This window comes from Pelodiscus sinensis, chromosome 5 (genome assembly GCF_052426305.1).
Source record: "Pelodiscus sinensis isolate ZL-2025 chromosome 5, ASM5242630v1, whole genome shotgun sequence".
Taxonomy (NCBI): Eukaryota; Metazoa; Chordata; order Testudines; family Trionychidae; genus Pelodiscus; species Pelodiscus sinensis.
The window spans coordinates 51,035,540-51,058,387 of record NC_143056.1 but is presented as its reverse complement, the minus strand read 5'-3'; the positions used below and the strand labels follow the sequence as shown (position 1 = coordinate 51,058,387).

Below are 22,848 nucleotides of genomic sequence, written 5' to 3'. Positions count from 1 at the left end.
CTGCCAAATGCAGCCAGCAAACTCTCTCCATCCCTGCCCCCCCGCTCTGTGAAGATGAGGTACAGGGTGGAGGGAGGGGCACCCTGACATCAGCATCCCCTCCTCTTCTTCCCATGCCCTGAACAGCTAGCAAGAGGGTTCCAGAGGTGGTGGGGAGCTTCAAGGCAGAGGGCAGGAGCAGCACAGAAGTGCTGAAAGGAGCAGATCAAGTGCTGGCACTTGATAGTGTCCCAGCCAAATCCCTCAGGATCACCTGTCAAAGGTTCCAAGATCTACTGGTTGGTGACCACTGAGCTAAAGTAACCTTGGGACCATTAACAATTATCTTTGGCAAATCCTGGAGCCCTTGTGAGGTCTGAGAACACTGCAGAAAGGCAACATGAAATTGACTTGGCATAATTTGTTGTTAATCTAATTTGTTTATAGTTTTTCTGGCCTAATGGATGGGGAAGCTGTAGGCACGATCCATCTTGGTTTTTGTAAGGCTTTTGACATATTACCACGTGACATTCTCATAAGCAAATCAGGGAAATGTGGTCCAAATAAAATTATAAGGTGGGATCACAAATAACTGAATAACTGTACTCAAAGTGTAATTATCAATAATTGTGATCAAATAGAGAGGCTAACACTAGTTTTTATCACAGGGATCTGTACTGGGTCCAGTATTACTCAATATTTCTATTGATGATCTGGACAATGGAGTGGAAGTTTACTTATAAAATCTGAGGATGACACCGAGCTGGAAAAGAGTTGTACTCTTGATTTCTAATCCTGTCTTCCAAATTATTTTGACAAATTAGAGAAAGGGTGTGACTCTGAAATCAACTTTATTGAATTAAGTTCAATAAAGACAAGTACAAAGTACTACACTTTGAATACTTGGAAGATACGTAATTTTATCAATGAGAATAGTCTCGACACCGATGCAGATTGCAACTTTTCTATGCCGTCCTGTTTTGTGCAGGTCTCGTCCATGTCCTTCCATAAATCATGCATAAAGAATCCACCCAACATGCTGGAAGCCTTCCTCTTGTTCTTTTTACTTCTCATAGATACCAATGAAGTTTACGTGCTGTCCATCTGTTTTGCTACATGGCCAGTCTTGCTACACGGCCAGCCCATCTCCTTTTACGATCGTATATAACTTGAATGATATCGTTGACACCTTTTTAAATGGTGAATAATTTCCACTTTTTATGCAATGTTTTAGTTTAATTTTAATTAATTCATTAGCACTCTGTAAATAGCTTCGTGTCAGGTATATTCCTTAATCTCAACATTCTTGTGGCTTATCACTGACTCGACAGTTCATTTCCCACTCAATCCAAACCACTTTCAAGGAATGGGCTCTAATGGAATATAGCCTGCCTCCAATGGACTAACCTACAACAAAACTAGTGATGGAAGAAAGAAATTATTCTGCCATGCCTTGGTCAAGATTCAGAATTGAGGTGGATATACTGAGGAACAATCCTTAGGCTACATTCATGTTATAATTTTTCATTTATGGGATAAGTGCCCACACCATAGGACAGTCACCTATAGATGCATTTTTAAAGTGTTACAAAATCAGTATGTCTAATACATTTTAGAAGTTAAACCTGTGTTGTTGAAGAAGGAATAAACTAAGCCCTAATCCGTAAAACAGGGAAGTGCAACTTTTTCTTCCACAACAGCCACCAGCACATCAGTTCTTTGATGCCTCTTTGCCTACTGTAATGCTCTTTTCTGTGTGTGCAGATCACTGATGCATCAATTCTGCTGTGTCCTAGACTCAAACAATAAAACTTCAGTCAACCGCTAGAACTTGATAGTACTTTGACATTTAAGATGTGCTCTTTAGCCAATTTCCTTTACCATAATAAAGTAAAATATTCTCAATACTCTTTCAGAAATACCAAAAAGCAGTTACCTTTTTTTCCTCCCTCACAGAATCTGTTATATCCAAATCAAGTAACTAGAGCAATTTATAGTAGTATAGAAGCCAGATAACTATATGAATAAAGTAAACACTATTACAAAGTGTATTAAAATAGAAAATTCTTAAAATTAAATAGGCTTCCATTTTACTACAGAACAAATTATTTGGTAAATACAGGCCCTTATAGAGAGGGCATTTGATTCAAACAATAGTTCTTAAATGTAACTTATAAACGCAATATTAAAAGTAAATAACCTAGCCCAAAACTAGAAAACTGTTTTTCAAAGACATAAATCACCTGACTACTGCTAAACGTTTCAGAAGATCATTTTCCCTGACAAATAATACATGTCCACTTACAAACGTACTGTACCCCCAAAAACTCCTGATTATATCTCTGGTCTGTATAATCCTTAAATACTGGTCCAGTATTTTTTCTGTTGAGGTTTTCTATGCTTCCTAACGTAAATAGCAGACCACCAACCCAAACTTCTCCATGGATCCAGAAACACAAGATGGAGAGAAAAATGTCTGTGCCTTTTCTATACTGCCTTCTCCCCATGAAAATGATTCCAGTAGTGGAGATTTTTTGAATTCTTAAATTGTTATTAAATTCTGAAAATAAGTATTGAGTACAGAATACATCACTATTTGGAATATACTGTACTGTCATAACATACTGCACAAGATTGTAAGATTTAATTCTATTTCAGAGACTACATATCACTTAATACTCAACAATTAAATATCTAATGAAAACGAATAATATTTTTAAAGCTTCAGAAGGGTAGCCTAGTTAGTTTGTAACAGGAAAAACTTAAACAACAAATAGTCTAGTAGCACATTGAAGACTACCAAAACATTTTAAATATTTAATATTTAAATATTTCAAATAGTTCAAAACTGTATGAAGGCCGTTCCCCTAGAGTATTAATATTTAATACGAACTCATCTATGTAGGTGCTTTTATGTTCCATATATCTGTAATAACTGACCATGTCTCAAAATTATGGTAAGCAAATCCATTATATATTATCACCCTTCACCAAAAGCAAGCTCTCCATTTGTTTAGTTTTTCTTTTAGATCTAAGTGCAAAAGGGTATTGTCAAAGAAGTGGGTTTTGCAGTTTGTTGTGAAGATATTGTAACTAAGGGAGTCATCCTGATCTCTGAGAAGCTAAGGCCCCAGGAAAGAAAATGCACTCGTGTTATCTTTAAAGAGTTTGAAATATAAATTCTGAGGGAAAAATTACATTTAACATATACTATTCATTAAGGTAATAAAACTATGACTGATAGAAAATATTCAGAGATTCTATACATTGTAAGTGTGTACTGTTCAATACACCATTTATACTGGTGATACTTTATTCTTGATGGAGGTAGAGGTCTAATGCTGCTTTAAGAGTATAACAAAAAAATCTCATTCTGTGAGAGCGTTCTCTGCAGCTTTGACATAAGGACAGTTAAATTAATTTCCCCAAAATCTGTGATGACATCTGACTATGAATCCAGAAAACGCTATTTTTAACTAGGAATGATAAACAGCTTTATTGTTCAGAATCCCAAATAATATCATCCTTTTAATGAGCTGCTACATATTCAGCATAAATGTTTTATCATTCCAGCATGTGACAGCAGGAGGAGAGGGGTTGTTATTTATTTTTTTATCACTGCCATGAAAAAATATTCATCGAAGTCCAAAGAAGGGAACAGGAGTTATAATATGTAATAAAACAACAAAAGGAACAGCATCAGGCTAACTGGGTATTAGCACTTTGTATCTCAACATAAATCAATCTTGTAAGATATTCTGGACAAAGAACAAACTGAAAAGTCACTATCAATAAATATCTTCAAATTCTGAGATTAAATTATTAATCTAACAGATTATTGTATTTCAAGGCTTTAAATTCACTGCATTGTCATAGAGCAGAAACTTTAAACCTGCCCTCGCAAATCCTGCTTCACACCAGCTAGGAGGATCCCACCCAATAGCAACCAACTGGATTCAAAACTGAGTAAAAGCCTCAAACTCTACCTGTTCTCATCCCTCTGGCCAATTATCAGCCCAATGAGACCATAGAGAAAACAACACACCCTGCAGTGGCTTCATGTAAACAGAGGTGGAGTAAAGGGAGAGCTAAACATAGTGAAGGTAAGGAGAGCGATTTCAAATCATCCCTTCAACTACTTTATTTAAAGTTAAAGTGCCACTGGACTTCTTGTAGACTAACGAATGTATAGGTATTAGGATATTAGCTTCCGTGAGCTACCATTCATGTCCTCAGATTAGGGATGCTGACTATTCAGTTAACCAGTATCTAATTAACTGCATGAATTCTTAGCAGTTAGTCGACTATTCTGTAGTCCCCTGGGGCAGGACCAGCAGCCAGTGCAACTCATCTCCACTTCCATGGATCCCCTGTCATCCCACACTGTTGCCTCTGATACAGTTTAAAAAACAGCCCCCATCACGAACGAGCTGCCTGTCATCCAGGGCTGTTGCCTCTGATACAAAAACAGCAGCATGAGGTGGCATCAGTCCCTGTCTGCTGGAGGTCCCAGCTCCCTGTGGACATAGGCTACTGGGGCGGGGGAAGGGAAGAGAGAGGTTGCCCCGAAGAGGCCTAGGCTCATCGTGAACAGGGGCTGCTCCAGCAGCAGCTCCTGTACATGGGGAGTTCACCCCGCCCGCCCCTACCCCCCCAAACAGGGGCTGTTACCACCCCGCACTGCTGCCTCAGGATCTGCTGCCTCATCACAGCAGCCTCCTCTGTCCTCCTCCCACACACTCATGCCTCTAATAGACCCTCTCTGCAGACAGGGACTGCCGCAAAGCTGCCTCTGTCCATAGCAGTTCTTGTGCTGGCTGCGGACAGAGGCTGCTCTAACAGCAGCCCCTGTCCATGAGGGGAGGGGCTCTATCAGAGGCAGTAAGGGGGCGGGGAGCAGGATATGGTGCGAGCTGGCTTACAAGTCAGTTCCCCCCAGCACTGTCTCCACAGTGGAGGGTGGGGGCAGGAGAGGCAAAGGCACAGCATGAAAACAGTTCAAGTGGTGACTCAAGCAGCCCCCATTCGTGCTGGGTTCCAAATGCTGAGCCTCTGCCTTTGAAATGTAGCAGGAGCCCCATTGGGGCTCTTGCTAGGCATGTAAAACTTCTATTATTTAGCAAACTGAATACTTAATGCAATTTGCATCAACTACTCAATTAGTCGATAAGGGTGTCTCTGACTTTGAATTGTAAAAAGAGCCCCAGGGCTGCAGCTACACTTCAAAGGTGAAAGCGCTGAGGGGAGCACGGAGCTAGCTGGGGACTCAAGCAGTCCCCTGCTGGCCCTATGCTCCTGCAGTGTTTCAAAGCAGCAGATCACATGGTGCCTAGGGTCAGATGCCCCAGGTGCCCCAGGCTACACGCAGCATTTCAAAACAGCAGTGCTTTGTGGAACCCAGGACCTGGCCCCAGACTACACGCAGTGCTGCCGCTTTGAAGCACTCTCTCCTCTCCTCCCCTTGCTGCCTCTTTCTGATAGAGGCAGCAAGGGAGGGAAGAAGCAACTAGTCTGTCTATTATCCGGTAAGCATTTGCTTATCAGATAGTCGACTAGTTGTTCACATCCCTAGCTCTTGCTATAGTCCAAAAGCAGAGGTACAGCCAGGATGGCAAGTATCCACCTCCCCCTTATCAACTAATTGAAAAGTTGATGGAAATTCCATTGACTACTCGATTAGCTGATGAATCGAAATGTAACATCCCTATAGTCAACAAGATTTACCCATAAGCCCAGGTTTATTGGTTATTCATGTAGCTGTCTGCATAATAATATCCCTACAGCAAAGTGGAAGAAAGCTACGTACACCATGTACGCTGCTATGTGTTACACAGGTACCCATCTGTACTTGGATTTTAACTCATTACCAAGTGTCAGTTAACATGAGGTAAGAACACTCCACCCCCTCCGTGAAGATGTATCCAGGGGAAAAGTGTGTGGTTCAACGGTTACAGAAAAGTTAACAAAAGCATATTTAAGATTGGAAGGATTAGATTTTTATCAATACATTTACAGATATATTAAGTAACAAAATGCTCTTACAAATTTATTCAAGTTTGATTTAAGGATATGTACTTTGTATATTTTGATACGTGATGTTGACTGATTATAATTTCACATGCCTATGAATATTTACATTCATAATTAAAAATGCTTTAAAATAAATATTATATATTGAAATTATGTTTAAAATATTTTCCCAAGCCTAAACAAACCCCAAGAACAATGCACCGATACCGATACTTACCCAGCAACATATCCCTGCAACAAAACCCATTGCCAACTCTGTCCACATATCTTTATAAGTGACACCATCACAGGAGCTAAACACTATCAGAGGGCTCATCCACCTGGCACACCCATTAACATAAGTGCCAGCAATGTCCCTCTGCTATGTATATTGACTTAACTGGAGAGTTTCTATGCCAAAGAATAAATGGACACAAGTCACACATCAGCAACGGTAACCTGTGGGTGAACACTTTAGCCTCCCTAGACATTCAGTAATCGATTTGAAAGCAGCCATCCTTCTATAAAGGAATTTCAAAAACTAGTTACAAAAGGAGTCAGCTGAACTGAAATTCATTTGCAAATTCCACAATATCAACTTAAAACTAAATAAGGATCCCAACTGCTTAACGCATTACAAAGGCAATATCCCCCCGCCCCCGAATATTCACATCTCCAGGTCAAATGCTATAAATGACCCACTTCCACCATCATTAACACAAGCAACTTCTTCCTGATACCTTCTCTTGCTTCTGTAACTTCCATTCCAATTCATCTGATGAAGTGGATTTTACCCACAAAAGCTTATGTCCTAATAAATCCTGTATTTCTAAGGTACCACTACTTGTTTTTGCAGATACAGACTAAAATGGCTACACCCTGAGACTTCCTACAATGACTGCATAAACTCACCATCTTTCTCTTTTTAAGTGCATTTATAAAAATACAATGCCAACCTATACTTAACTATCTCATAGGAGTGGGGTTTGAGGTATTTGTCAGTCAAGTTGGTATGATGCATGGGAATATAAACCACAATCTTAAGAGGTTAAATTTCAATTCTTAGTATTCTCTCAGTTCAGGCAACTTTCCCTTAGGTTACAGAGGTATTTAACTGGTTTTAACAATTATATTCTCAAACTTAGTTGTTTGAAACTGAACTGTGTTTCTATGCATTCGTATCAGACTCAGTTTTAGCAATTTGAACTACGGTACTGGTGTTTTTCCTCCTGGTTGAAACTCTAGCCACGCTAGCTGCTCAGTAACTATTAGTTTCTCTCTGAATCACTGTCACTAAAGGATGAAGTAGTGATTCACTAACATTAGTGTTACTAATCACTGAAGAAAATTCCATCATCTGCAAAATGCCAATATCATGGATTACAGCAGAGGTGGGCAAAATACAGTCCATGGGCCAAATCTGGCCTGTCAAACATTTAATATCCCGCAGTGCAGCAGCGGCGCACAAGCAGTCTGCTTGCCTGCCATGCCCCATGCCACACTGCTCCCAGGAGTGCCAAGACTACAGGCTAGGGATGTGCATGAGTAGTAAAGGCCTATCGATTAACCAACTAGTCTATTGATTCATCTCATCAATTACCTGCATTTCCCACTCCCTTGCTGCCTCTGATATAGAGGCAGCAAACAGGAGCCAATGCTGGGGGGAGCCAGCTTTAAAAGCCGGTTCTCCCTCCCCGCCCCGCAACCGTCTCCACAGTGCTGCCTGCCCCCACCAACACTGCTGTCTCTATCAGAGGCAGCAACACAGAGGTGGGGCAGGGAAGGCATCAAATACAGAGGCACAGCAGCTCTTGTCTGCAGTGGGACCAAGCTCTCCACGGACAGGAGCTACTGCTGGAGCAGCTTCTGTCTGAGGCCAGCCAATAGGAGCTGCAGGGGAGCACTTGACAGTGCATGGACACCCACTGTCCCTACCCCAAGAGTAGTGCAGACACACACTGCCCCAGCAGCCAGCAATTTTAAGCAGCATGGGGCCACTCTCTGCAAGCCTGAGCGCCCTGCTGAGGTGCTGGTCAGGAGCCACCTATGGTAATCACCCCCTGGCCAGAGCCTGCACTCAGCACTCCCTTGAGTATCCCAACACACTGCCCAGTTTACAACCCTCTCCGGAACCTTAACTCCCTCCTGGACTGTTCACCCTCTCCTACACTTCTGCACGAAGTCAGAACTGCTCTCCTGCACTCAAGCTCCTTCTTAGACTCAGCACCCCTCCTGCACCTCAATCCCTGCCTGGAACACCATCCTGCACTCAAACGCCATCCAAGACCTACCCCTCTCCACTAACAGAATGTAAAAGTACAGCCCATGAACCACACACCATATTCTTGGACTTGCCTTCTTGGAAAAATGATTGCCCACCCCCGGATTACAGCCAATAAAACCTCAACTACTTGGCACAGAAATGTGTCATTAGCCTTATACCCTGGAATCTACTCCAAAAAAGATCTGATTCTGCCTACATCATGATACTGAAGTATTATTTTAGTATTATTGTTCTTCATCTTTCTGACTTCGTCATCACTTTCTCTAAATTCAGAGACTGCTTTCACTGTCATCTTCTAAGATGTGCTCAGCATCAGCAATTCACACTGTTAAATTTCCCACTTATTTTAGTGCACACACTTTATATCGCGAAAATACACAAGATTTGATCTCATACTGTCAATTTAGTGAAGAAAGAATTTTTCAACGCAATCCTTTCAAATAAAAAACACTCTTTACTGGCTCCTGAAATAAACCATCAAATTTCTTCACAGATCAAAGGTCTTAAAAGCATAACATCAGCTTTGGCATCTCACAGATTTGCTGTTCAACCAATAACCATGTGCTTAAGTTTGCAGAGTCATTATGCTGGAGGTCAGAGAGCTGTCTACATTACAAACTTGGCTATTCCCTAAAAATATTCTCAAGATTAGTTACTGAAAAGTAGTTTCACACATCAGTCTCTCTCCCTTTCCTGAAATTCAAGTATCTAATTTTAGGAACTATAAAACATAATAGTTTAAAAAAATCTGAGGAGCAATGATACACAAGAGGAGAATATTCCAAAGAGGGTTCTAACAAGAAGAAAATGAAAAATAGTGCATTAAGTAGTTTGAAAGTATCACATTTTGAAAATTTAAAACTAGTTTGAAAGGATGAAATTTAGTTCATGTCTATGTAATGACATCTATCCTCTCTCAAACCTCTATGCCAGGGTTTCCCAACCTATGGGTCGTGACCTGAATATGGGTCACCATTACATTTTAAAAAGGTGACTAAGTATCTCCCCAGGTTGCTCTTCCCCCTCTCCTCCCCCCCCCGTTTTTGAATTGCCTTGAGTCACCAAGTCTTCCTGAATTGTCAAAATGGGTCCCCATCTGGAAAAGGTTGGGAACTGCTGTTCTATGCAGAACTTACAGAAACTAATATAGCTGATATTACATTACTATGGATCATAGGGACGTAATAGTGTAGACGATTGACTGATTATGCAATAAGCAAAAGCTTACAGGTTAATGCTATAGACTACATGCATTTCCCTTCCCCTCCCACCCAACAAGGGCTGCTGCCACTCTGCACTGCTGCCTCTGTATCAGCAGCACAGGATGACAGGCAGACGGTCTATGAGGGGAGCTGGTTTTTGAACTGGCTCTTCTCACGGATCAGCTCCCGCCTGGCATATAGTGGCAGGAGACTCCTCGGGAGTGGGGCTAGAGTGCGCTGGCTGCCAGCCCTGCCTCCAGAGACCAGAGAATAGTCGACTAACCGATAAGAATTCATGAGGTTACTCGACTATTCAATTAACCGATATTTAACATCCCTAATGGGTCATCAACACTCAAATATTAAGTGTGGACACAGCAACAGAATTTCATTCAGCAATAACATTTTCAAGACTGTGGAGCTTCTAGTATACCTACTTAGTAAGGAAAAGTTGTTAACTCAAACTGCCACAGCCCACAAATGAAGGGCAGAATGACCCTGCAAACAAAGAGCGGAAATGTACTTACGTTTCAAAACAACGGTCCACGTTGTCTGACATCAAAAGCAGCATGCATAACTGTTCCAAAGCTATTAGTTGCATATCTCTTTCATCCCCCTGCCCCATCTGTAGCCATTCAAGCAAAGTGTCTGGGTCCACATCTGCCATGGTTTTAAAAAGCGGTCTTCACTTAAATTAATAAGGACCAAAAACCCGTGAAAGTGTTCAAGGCAGGATAGCCTGTGTACAATTAAACTTTCCTTCCAGTCAGACTCGGATTTTTGCAGTCTTCACCTGGAAAGAAGAAACAACTCATCAGTATCTGTCATACTAACCTTTTCCATTTGTTTCTCCTGTAACACGTTTTCAGTTATCTATTGGATCTTTCACTTCTTTATCATTTAAGATCTCACAACACATTATGACAATTGTTTTTTTTTAAACTTACACAAGTGTAACCTAATTAGGTTGCTCTACTTAAAACAACCAACTTCTTTCCCAGAGACAGTCAACCAAGCTTCAGATTCTACAACAACTTTTAATTAAAACCCACAGCGGAGAGGTGAACACATTTTCACACATTAACTTTTATTTTCTTATAAGCTAATTTTTCAGATACATATTTTCTGAACAGTGACTCAGCTCATCTCACTTTTCAAACGATAGGCCAAACTTCCCCAATGATAAAGCATCTCTTTGCTCAAATACTTTTATATTTCAAGAGATTTTACAGATAAATACCCATTCACAGGGCTCGACAAACCACAGTGAAATCCACTCACCAGCCCCGCACCGCACATGCGCGTACCACCGCTGAACGGGGCGACTGGCTGAAATCTACTTGCCACGGGCGAGCAGATAAACAGATTTCTCAAGCCGTGCCCATTCAGACAGGTGACCGAGTAATGCTCCTCTCTATTGGTCACAGTGGCTCTTGAGTGTAGAGACCTGAGGATCACAATATTTATCCATGGATATCTGCATCTGCAGACAGACATATCTATCCATGCAGGGCTCTACCTCACCTCTAGGATTGGTCTCTGGACCAATGTTATTTAATATTTTTATTAAAGACTTTAGTACAAAAAGTATGTCTGCACAACTAAAGTTTGCTGAAGATACAAAGACAGGAGGATCGGAATATTATATAAAGATCTAGATGAACATGAAGACTGGACTAACAGAACTGGGATGAAATTCAAAAGCACAAGGTGCAAAATCATGCACTTAGGTTCTAGTTTTCTGTTATAAGATGGAGGGCTTATCAGTTGGAAGTAAAAAAGAAGACACACCTGGAAGTAGTGGTTGATAGCAGGATAAGCCATCAATGTGATGTGACTACAAAAAAAGGCAAATGTAATCATAAGATGTATCAGGAAAGATATTTCCGCTGTATGAGGCATTGATGAGAATGCATTTGAAACACCTTGTATAATATTATTCACATATGTTCAGGAAAGATTAATTTAAACTGAGCAGGTGCAGAGAAGAACTCTTAGGAAGATGGGGGGAATGGAGGGTCTATTTTGTAAAAGAAGGTGGATAAGTGTAGCTTATTTGACTTAGGAAATATGACTGCTCTCTATAAATACTTCAGAAGGGTAAATACTACAGAGTGCAAAGAGCTATTTATGCCGAAGGACAATGATGACACAGGGACAAATTAGCATCAACTAGCTATGAAAAAAACAGGCTGCCAATTAGAAGGTTTCTAAACATCAGGGGAGTGAGGTTTTGGGACAGCTTCCTAAATAGGATTTCTGGGGGCAAACAAATTAATTGGTTTTGAGAAAGACGTGGACAAATTTATGAGGGCAACTGTGCAATAGGACTACTCATGATGAAGTGGGGGCCCATGTCAGCAAACCTGGGGGTTTCTTCTACTTTATGCCGTATGTCCTGTAATCCCATGCTTCAAGGCTTCAGTCATTTGCAGGGGTCAAGAAAGGATTCTTGAGTCCCCCACACCCACAGCATATTCTGGATTTGTTTTTATTGAATTATCATCTCTGTGAAGCATCAGAGATGGCACACTGGACAGGGTAGGCTGGTGCTATGAGGTGGCACAAAAAAAAATCTCTCAGGTGTTTAGGACATTGGTTATTGCTCACATGCTCAGGGTCTAGTTCGTTATCATATGGGGGCTCAGACCAGACTGACAACTATCTTGGGTTTTGCCTTCCCTTGCAGTGTGGGATTCATATCACTTGCTGGGGATCATCTCAGTACATCTCACTTAATCAACTTATGCACCTAAGTCCTTCTTATTCTGTCTGTTGCACATAGTCGTCTAGCCCAGGGGTTCTTACCACCAAAAAAATCTAGTCTCCTCACAGTGCAGCCACCAATTTCTCTTAAAATATTTAATTAACTTTAAGAAACACAAACAAGCACGCATATATACATGCCCAAATATTTGTAGAGGGGCTTTTTTGCATTGAATAATAAACAAACTGTCGCTATTCTTTACTAGGTCTAAACTAAATAAACCCACTAATAAGGTGTTTTTCACACCCTTGTCTTTTTGTTTCTTGTGCATTTTGGCTATTGTATAAAAAAAGACTTGTTGGCTAATAAGTCCACTGTTCTGAAAAGTAGTATTTGTTAATATTTTTCACAGCAGATATACTAGCTAGCTGGGAGGCCGTGAAAACTGATGTTATATTAACAAATGAATTACAAATATCAGTTTTCATAGCAGACTTACTCAGTCCTGGCAATACAGGGAACACATTAAGCATTTGATGAAAAGGTAGATAGACAGTGGGGGTTAGAGGCAATGGGAGATTGACAGAAGTCTGGGGAACAGTGTTCCCTGTCAACTGAGAGATTCATATGCTGCCCAGCTCATTAACAGAGTGCCCACTCTTCCCAAGGCCAGCAGCACGTGTTTCTACTAATGTTGTACATCCACATGCTGTGGCACATATAACAAAATTTATTCCTCACATGGATGGAAAAAAAATTTAGAGGGAGCATTGCTAGGGAGTCAGCAGGCCAGGGGCGATGCATGGAAAATAGTGAGCCAAGGGCCAGAACCCACCAGCACACTGCCAGGGCCAGAGCCTGATGCTTACCACTTCAGGGCTGAAACTTGGGAAAATGGGGAACTCACTGGCTACCTGTTTCTCCAATGTATGTGGCTCCAGAGGGAGGCAGGGCTCCACTTCTGCTGGTAGTTCTAGGGGAGGTCCCGCTGTTTTTCCTACACCTACATGCATCACTGTCCAGGAGGCTGCGGCCACAACAAACGCCCCTGGTGGCCACATTTGAGAAACGCTAGTTTTATCACTTTTGGACTGTAATACTTGGAACTTCTTTCAGTGTTGGGGTTTAGTGTGCAAGTGCTGAACAGTACTGAGGTCAGACTTAATCAGTGGCTCTTAAACTCTTGCAGACTACTATACACCTTTCAGGAACCTCATTTGTCTTGCATTCCCCAAGTTCCACCTCCATGAAACTACTTGCTTACAAAATCAGACATAAAAATACAAAAAGGCGTGTCAGCACATTAGAATGTAAGTGGTTTTTCAGGAATTTTTCCCATATAATTATAAAATAAATCTATTTAAATACTGTACTTTTATTTCAGTGTATATTATATAGAGTCAGAATTTGTTCGGACTTTGCTAGTCCTTTTTATGCAGCCTATGGTAAAACTAGGCAAATACCTAAATGAGTTGATGTACCCTGTGAAAAATCTCTACTTACCCCTTTGTTGAGAACCACTGAATTGGATGAGCTAGTGATCCCTTCTGGCCTTAAGATCTATTTTACTGTAAAGAATTAAAATTCCTAGCATAATGGATAAAAAGTAAATGATGAGAATGGGGGGAAAGAGTAAAACAGGATTTTTTAAACCCTTGCATTTTAAATGTTTTCAACTTTAAGAAACAAATGATAGGTTATAAAAATTACATTGGCGAATATTAGAAAAATTCAGTTTCAGGTGTGACTATATATATGGTTGATCCAGTAAGACATAGCACATGAAAGCTCAGGATCAAGAAAGGGCCTTTATCAGTATCTTAAGAGATGTTTTTGACCTAGAGTATATTCTTATGAAACCCCTTGCACTAGATCAACAAGTAGTAACATTACCTTATACACTTTGTCCTTGAAGATCAAAACTGTAATATTATTTTCATACTTGAGTTGCAATAAAGGCTTTGAAACAATTTACCCATATGAAATTTGCCACAAAGCCTAAAATTAAAACCCTAGCTATTAAAATCTGTTTCTCAAAAATTAAGTTACACTATGAAACTTGGAGGCAAAAGTGAAATGATGAAAAAAATTCCCCCCCTACGTTGTCTAGAATTGGGGGGGGGGGGGGTCCAGAAATACAGGTTTAAACTTCCACAGGGCAAAGTCTGATTTCTTGGTTTACTCATGAGTAGTTAAATAACAACCTCACCAAGGGCATGCATGGAAGAGGGAACTCACAAAAGGAACTCAGAAAGCTGTCTCTGAACATACTGTCTCCCACACAAAGACAGATGTACCCTGAATTAGCAATACTACTTCCTCCAAGCAGAAAACCCAGAGAATATCAAACAAAGGGTTGAAGCAAAAACAGCCTCTGTGTAATTGAATAAATTGATGAAAGAAGAAATATTAGATAATCAAAATAGCTGCTCATGAAACATATTTTACTTTTATTATCTCAGTCTCTTTAGAGCGGATACTGCTGTATCGGAAATCATTAAAATATTATTAAAAGATTTAACAATATTTGTGATCTCCAAGATGTATACATTTCACATCCTCTCTTCCAACACTAAATAAAGCTAAGCCAGTAAATACAAGTAAGGTTAAGGATGGTACTAGTGGAAGACACTACAATAATTAACTCCAACTGGAAAAGGGAAAGGAAAAAAGCAAGGGAATCAGAAAATAATGAACTAACCCCTGACCTGAGGTTCCTGCGCAAGACAAGAGTCCTACGGCATCACTGGGACGTACCCATGGCAGGCACCTGCTTTTCCTTTGCCCCAGCCAGCTCTGAACACCCCATACAAAAAGGCAAACACACGGCAGCCAAGGACACACACAGGGTCCCCCGGCGCAGACCCAGAACGGGAAGAGGACAGGCCACAGCTCAAGTCCCAACCGCCTAACGCTCTGCGGGGCTCGGCTGCCCCTCACATGTTGGCGGCGAGAAGGAAACCTCTAGTCTGAAACCAACCGGCCTCGCAGCCCCCCCCCGCCGCCGCCGCCGCCGCCGCCGCCGCCACCGTCCCGGAGGCGAGCGGATCCTTGGGGCCTGCAGCCCGTCTCCGTCCCGCTCCGGCTGCCGGGGGCAAGCGGCAACGAGACCGGGCGCTCCCCCCGTTCCTCCCCAGCCTGCAGGCCTGGCTCTTCCCCCTTCCCCCGCACTCTCCGGGGACCTGACGCACCGCATCGCCTCCCGGCGGGCTGCTCTCCCGGCCGCTCCCCGGTCCCGAGGCGGGGCGAAGCTCCGGGTAGAGATTCCCGGGCCCTGGCGGCGCGACCCCGCCAGGCCAGGCAGCGGCACTCGAGTTCCCGGGAAGCCGGAGGCCTCGCAGGGTGACCCGGCCGGCGGCTCAGGAAAGCCCCGCGGAGCTCCGTCTCCTGCGGGCTGGCAGAGGAAGTGACGCCGCTGCCCCGCTCAGACACTTACCCAGCGCCCCGGACGCTCCGCGCCGGAGCCTCCTCCCCCTTAGTCCCGCGAGAAGGCCGCGAGGCGGTGGCGGCCCGAGCCCGGGAGCAGGAGGCAGCGAGCCGCATCCATCGTGATCCGCCCGGCACGGGACTGCGGGGGCAGAGAAACCAGCGACACAGACACAGGAGGAGGAGCCCGGGCCAGTCAGCCCCGGAGTCACGCTCAGCACCCGCGCCCGAAGCAAGGCAGGCCACGCACAGAGCGGCCGCTGGGGGCGCTGCGGCGGCGAAGCCCAGGGAGAGCAGCTGTCCCGGCTGGACTGCGCCGCGAGAGCCCGCCTGTAGCTCCCTCGCAGATCCCTCTTCTCTCGCCTTGGCTCCCAGATCCCGTTTCCCAGTCGCTGTCTCGCCCCTTCCTGCTCACACCTGACCTCCCTTATCGCCCTCTTCACAAGTACAGCCAGGATGGGGCCACACCAAGGTGCCGTCTAGCGGGTAGCCTGTGTGCGGATCGTGCCCCGTGCCAAGTGCTTCAGAAGGAATGAGCAAAACAGAACAATTATCAAATGACCTGTCACCTATCCTCTCCTCAAAACTCCTGGCAGGCAGAGCTTTGGCGACACCCAGTGTAGGGGGCTGTATCTCTGACCATCTTGGCTAACGGCCACTGTTGTAATTTATCTTCTGTGGTCTTATCTACATCCTTTTTGAACTCTTCTGCTCTCCTTTCATGCTATTACTAACCCTTCAATATTAATGAGATTGACTTTAAAAAGATACCATGATTTTAAGTTTTTCATTTGGGCTTTCTTTATTCACCTGCTGTTTACAAACCCTTTAGCTTACACTGGCTAAGAACATAAAACCAGCCATACTGGCTCAGAACAAAGGTCCACCTAGCCCACTATCCTGTCTTCCAACAAGGGCTAATGGCAGGTACCAGGACCGAATGAAGAGAACAGGTAATTATCAAGTGATCTATCCCCTATCACCTATTATTGGCTGACAAAAAGAGGCTGATAGCCATTGATGAATTTATCTAGCCCTTTTAAAAATCTTGTGAAGGTCTTGGCTTTCACAACATCTTCTAGCAAGGAGTTCCACAAGTTGACTGAGCAAAAAAGTACTAGCTTTTGTTTGTTTCAAACCTGCTACCTATTCTAGTAGATTGATGAGGCATGATTTCCCTTTACAGAAACCATGTTGACTTTCTTCCTCACGTCTTCAACCGTAAAGATCAATGTAAAGAATTCATTTAATTTCTCCGCAATTACCTTATTATATTTGAGTGCTCCTTAAGCATCTCCATCATTCAGTAACCCCACTGGTTCAGGTTTAGCTTTCCCCTTTTTCTCCACAGCCCTTCGCACTTAAAAAAAAATCACTTTTCTTTTAATGAAAGCTGAGAGCCTCAGTCACCTGAATCCAAGAACTGCATCTTTAAAGAAAACACCCCTTTCCCAATTACACTCTTCTGTGGTATAATTTTAAACAGTACACATACACTTCTTATTGAGACTCTCATTCTTCTCAGACTTCCTAGAGAGACTTATCTCACTACTGTAGGGTCAAAAAGGTGGAAGCCCTATGTCCCTCCCTTTAATATCAGTAGGCATTCCCACAGAGAAGAAAGAGAGCTAAAAGAAATATTCATATTGAAGAGTTTAACTGTCCTCTCTGTAATAGGCTTTTAAGTAAGGCTGTCACCTGTCGAGTTTTTCTCAGAATTGTCCGTTTTATGAGGTAGTTTATCCCTGAAATGTGGAAGGCATATCAACACTAGGAAATTATTTCAAAATAACTAAATTCAAAATAACAACTCCTGAAATAATTATTTTGAAATAAGCATATTCCCCAAGGAAAGCAGGAGTACAGATTTTGAAATAACCAGCCCAATATTTTGAAATTACAGGTTTGGTAGTGTGGACACACTGTTTATTATTTTCAAATAAGGAGGTGAGGGGTATTTTGAAATAACTCCCTAGTGTACACCAAGGCTATGGGCACTCAGTACACATTGCCAGCTGTTTAGTTTTATGGGTGTAGGATCACCTTAAACATCCTGATTTTGAGAAGAGTGGATTATTTTGTTTTTGTTTTTGCCCCTTAGACGTGCCAACCCTACTTTTGAATGAGGAGAGGAAGAAGGATTGTAAGCTCTTCAAGGCAGGGACTGTCATTTATTATTAGGGCTGGTCAAAGTATTCTGAGCAAAACATTTTCTATCAGAAATGTGATTTAATTGAAAACAAAATGTTCAAGGGAAAAGATTGATTTTGGCATTATTTTCCATTGGGAAAAATGAACACAAAAATGTTTAGGGGTCAACGCAAATTAATATGTTTACTGTCAGTTTATTGACATGAAACAATTTCGGCTATGTCTACACTGCAGGTATTTGTCAGCAGAGAGTATGCTAATGAAGCGTTCATTGGCATTTGTCACGCTGTATTTGCATATCTCTGCCGATGCTTTTTGCGCAAGAGGTTTTTGCACAAAAAACAAGCAGTGTAGACAGGTCCGTTTTGTGCAAAAAAAAAACCCCTTTTGCTCAAGATCCTGTATCCCTTCTTTTTTGAGGCATAAGGGATCTTGCGCAAAAGGTTTTTTTTGCGCAAAATGGACCCGTCCGCACTGCTTGTTTTTGTGCTAAAACCTCTTGTGCAAAAAGCATCAGCAGAGATATGCAAATGACAGTGCGAAAAATTCTAATGAGCGCTTCATTAGCATTCTCTCTATCAACTAATTCCTGCAGTGTAGATGTAGCTTTCAGGTTGTGCTAATGCTCATCTTTACATCTACTTGTGCTGCTGCTGTCCTTTATGGGAGTTGTAGTTCCAGGTTCCTAGGGGCCCCAGTCTCCCTATGGGCTATGCTTCTTGATGAAACTACATCTCCCATAATGCTCCATGGCAACTCACCCACAGAGAAAGACATAACATTAAGACTTGCCTGAATTGAAAGGTTTTGTTATAGTTTGGCAATCCAAATAAAAACATTTAATTTTGACATTAATTACTGCATCCATCATTTCAAATACCTCATTACTCCTATGAACCCTGCTCACTGTCTGAATCACATCATTTCAGCTTTTTATCCTGATTCAGGACAAAAACAAATATAAAAATGGGATGGCAATTCCAGTTTTCAATTAGTTTTGTTTATTATATGTTACTTGGTGGTGGCTTTTAGGTATCACTGCCATATAAATGGTTACTATTAGTGATATGTTGACTAAGCTGGTTTATGCTGTTGATATTTTTTGAAAAATTGGAACATATTCAGAGAATTAGCCATAAGAATTATTAAAGAACTGGAAAACATGCTTTACAGTGGAAGACTCAACAATTTAGTTTCTCAAAAGAAAAGTTGGGGGTGAGTTAATCATAATCTAGAAGTAACATAGTGAACAGAAATCTGACAACTAGAGGGCTCTTCAGTCTAGAAGACAAAGGCATAACAAGATCCAATGGCTTGGAAGTTGAAGCTCTAGACACATTCAAATTAAAAAGAAGATGCAAACATTTCAAAGTGGGGGTTAAGAATCATTATAACATCTTGCTAAGTGTTCTGATAGAGTTTCCATCACTGACAGTATTTAAATCAAGACTGGATGTTTTTCTAAAGAATATGTCCTAGTTCAATCAGAAATTATTTACCCGTACGTCTAATGGCCTCTTTTATGTAGAAGGTCAGATTAGATGCTAACAATGGTCTCCTCTGACTTTTTAATCTAGGAATCTATACCCAGTACATTCTAACTTGGATTAAACAGCATTTATCTAGCCTGAATGATGAGGGCATAACCAATGGAAAATAACAAGTGTTTTTAAGTACTCTATCCTAGATATAGGGTAAATCATGGTATCCTAATTTAAGAACATAATGTTTAGTACTTCTATAGCCCTTGTTTCAAAGTGTTGTGCAATCATGAACTAATATTCTTCACAACACTACTCTGAAGAACTACTCTTTATATAGCATACAGTAGCATTTAAGGTAGAAAGACACAGTGCTGCCCCAAAACTTTCCACTCTAAGGCTGAAAATTATCATAGGAAAATAATATTCCTGTATAAATTCTTCAGTGCACACTAAATAGTTATTCAATTATTTCTTTTAATTCTAAACATAAAGCAAAATACTACACATTTAGAGTTAAAGACTAAAAATCTCTATATTCATGCACAATTAGCCTTCACAATAGTTTTCTTCTTTGTGGGATCACATGAAGGTCTGGTAAGGAAATCAGTCACATGAGGCTCAATAATATAAATATTGTAAGAAAAGATTATAGCAGGTTTGAGTATCACTGTTGTCTATATTATAGACATTTCCTGTAATCAGAAGAATGGGGTGTATACAGAGGGCATAAAGCCAATGGGAGTCATGCTGTGTCACACAGAACTTGTCACATGCTGATGTCTCTGTGTCACTCATTAAGAAACACCATCTCTAGAATTATTCTTATTCCCAGACAGTCTTGCTTGAAAGTAAAATGAAAAACTGGATTTTATCTCTGTTTTTGAACAACAAATCCCTCTGGCCCAGAGTTAGGAACCTAAGTCCCTTTGATGGATCAGGCTTAGACTCCGCCACTCTCCTCTTCATTTCCTATTGGCTAGGTTAATCCCCTCCCCAATCCATTTGCTGACTTGTGTGAGTCCCGCTCTTAGGTGCCTAACTCTCTCCATGCTTTGTATCAGGAGTTTGGCTGCCCAAATCAACATGAGGCTTCCATTGCACAGCAGGGCACGAAGCTTGCCATTGCAAATGTGAGCCTCAATCCATTTTGTGGCTCTAACCCTGCATTCCTAAAATACTAAAACCAAATCCATGTACTCCTGATTATGTTCATTAACTCATCTGATATCTCATAATTTGATTTGCTTGTATTTATTTTAATGTATTAAAGTATAGTGCCAAGAGACTTAGTACTACTTCAGACACCAACCAAACTTTTCATTCTCAAGTCTTTAATATGTCAGAGAATATTCAGTTTTTATGTTTTGTATTTCTAAACATGTGACTCTTATTCCTTAGAATACAATTAAAAAAAAACTAAGGAGTGGTTCTTACACAAACTTAATCCAGTTGAGACTCCCATAGTTAGAGCCCTGCAAATCTGCAGATATCTGCTCTATATTCTCAACTCATTTTTGTGGATATGGATGCAGATAGATAACATTTTGTGTCTAGAACCCTGAAAATTTGCGATATTCACTTTATATCCGCAGATATGTACATTTTAGGACATCAGTGGGGATATCCATAGCTCATTTTTGTGGATGTGGATGCAAATCTTGTATCCACTCAGGGCTCTACGCATAGCTTATCTCTCTTTTAAAGTATCATGATAAGTCTGTCACACTTTTATTTGTGTGCCTTGGTCAGCAACTGACAATTAAAATATTTTCATTAGTCTTCAGAGTAAACACCCAATTGAAATGAAATGCGACAGCTGACAGCAGTCTCAGCTATTGTTTCAAGCTGTCTCCAGATATCACAAAAAGTTAAATGTGCTCCATCTTCAAAACTGATTGCTTTTTAATATAGAAAATGAGATAAAATTGGCTAGAGTGCAAAACTAGTTCAAGGTGATTGTAAAAACATTTTATTTGCTTCAATCATTTTTGCATACTTATTTATTTAAGTGAAGTTTCCTGGGCGTAAAACTCTGTTCATATGAATATTTACTCAGTAAATTTCAAGCCCTTTATTTAATCATTAAACTAATTTAAGGCAGAATTATAAAGATTTGTTTATCCAGACACAGATCAGAAATAATACGTCACTGGGTAACAAGTCACATAGCTTGAATATCAAAAGGCTTGTAGGAACAATCATAGTGAACAGTTTGTAAATGTTTGAATCCACAGGCTGAAATTTGCTTGCAAAAAATAGTCAAACAGTTATGAAATATGAGCAAGTTTATAAATGTTCCTTTATGTTCATGACCAGAAAATAAAGTGTATATTATCTGAATAAAGGTTCAATACAAATTGTTTACCCAGCTCTAGTTGGAAAATGGACTGGGAACTATACCTAAATTCTAATCCCAGTGCTGATGCATACTTCCTTTTGACCTTGTCAAGTGACTAAACCCTTGTGTACCTCAGTTTCCTCACCTATGAAATAATAATGGGGTAGTAATAACCACCTCAGAAGGCTGTTACCAGGCTAAATGTTTGTGAAACATTATTTGTTACTCAGACAGTGTTCCATAAGTACAAAATATTCTATCTGAAAATAAACGTCTAGCAAGAAGTGGGGTCAAACAATGGGAGGTCATAGAAACACATATTTTCCTTGTACAACTGAAAAAACAATTTAACAAATTTATTTTTGCCTTTTATTATCAAGGCCATTTTCTGTACAAAGTTTCAGATTAGTAACATTTTAGACTGAAGACAAAATTCCTTGATCATAGGAAGTTACCTTGCCAAAATTGAAAGTAAAGAGAGAGAGAGCCACAAGGATAATTTATCTACTTTTTGTTAACATCACCCTGACACACAGCATTAAGACAAATTTAGTCATTAGCTCTTTTAGCAAAAACAACTCCCCTATTTAAATTTTAAATTGACCTAGAAACATATAAAATGTGTTTTCTTTAACTTCCTTGCCCGGCTCTGTACACGTGGGAAATAGACGTTTCTAAATATATCAAACTATTTTGCACTAAATAGATCAGAGCAATAACAGGGGCCTGACAAGGTCAGATACTTACTGGTTTTGCCAGCTAATTAAGTTTTGCTGTACAAATACTCGTTATTTAGTCTTCTTTGCCTTTGAAGTGTTTTCTAAAGCCATATTTTCATCCAGAAAATAAATGTTTTCTTTTTTCCATAAATAAAACCCTGTCTGGTGAAGCTCTGTATTTAGAATGCCATGTGAACGTCTTGGCTTTCCTGAAGTAAGTGTTAATGTTTGCAATGTTTCTGGCAACTACAGAGCAACTATACGTCAGATCTAAAACACAGTGTGTTTACCATGATCTGTCTTGTGCAATTTTGTTGTAACAATAACTGTGTGAAAGGTTGCTTGTGACGTGGCTCAAACACTCTGATTACTCATGTTGACATGATGTGTGTCTGAGTGATATAGTATAGCTGGTGTAATGAAAGTGCTTGTCTGTTTTTATTTTTTTAAAGTGAAACCCCTCTTCCAGTGGGTTTCATGTCGGAAAAATTTGGGAAGGATGGAGATAGAAGAAGGGAGTTTTGTCAGCATGTAGAATATTATATATAA

At 40.9% G+C, this 22,848-nt stretch overlaps 1 protein-coding gene across 7 annotated transcripts in view; it reads right to left on the bottom strand.

The window, feature by feature from the left end:
- The window catches only part of HECTD1 (HECT domain E3 ubiquitin protein ligase 1), a 101,958-nt gene extending 79,444 nt beyond the window's left edge, over positions 1–22,514 (bottom strand). The window contains exons 1-2 of one of the 7 annotated variants that reach the window (XM_075926972.2): positions 22,328–22,514; positions 10,002–10,267 (exon numbers count right to left, since the gene is read on the bottom strand). In XM_075926972.2, coding sequence (XP_075783087.2) covers positions 10,002–10,141 — 140 coding nt within the window. In that variant the 5' untranslated portion in view covers positions 10,142–10,267; positions 22,328–22,514. The other 6 variants (XM_075926976.2, XM_075926970.2, XM_075926973.2 and 3 more) reach the window with 6 other exon arrangements.
- Between the last annotated feature and the right edge of the window lie 334 nt (positions 22,515–22,848).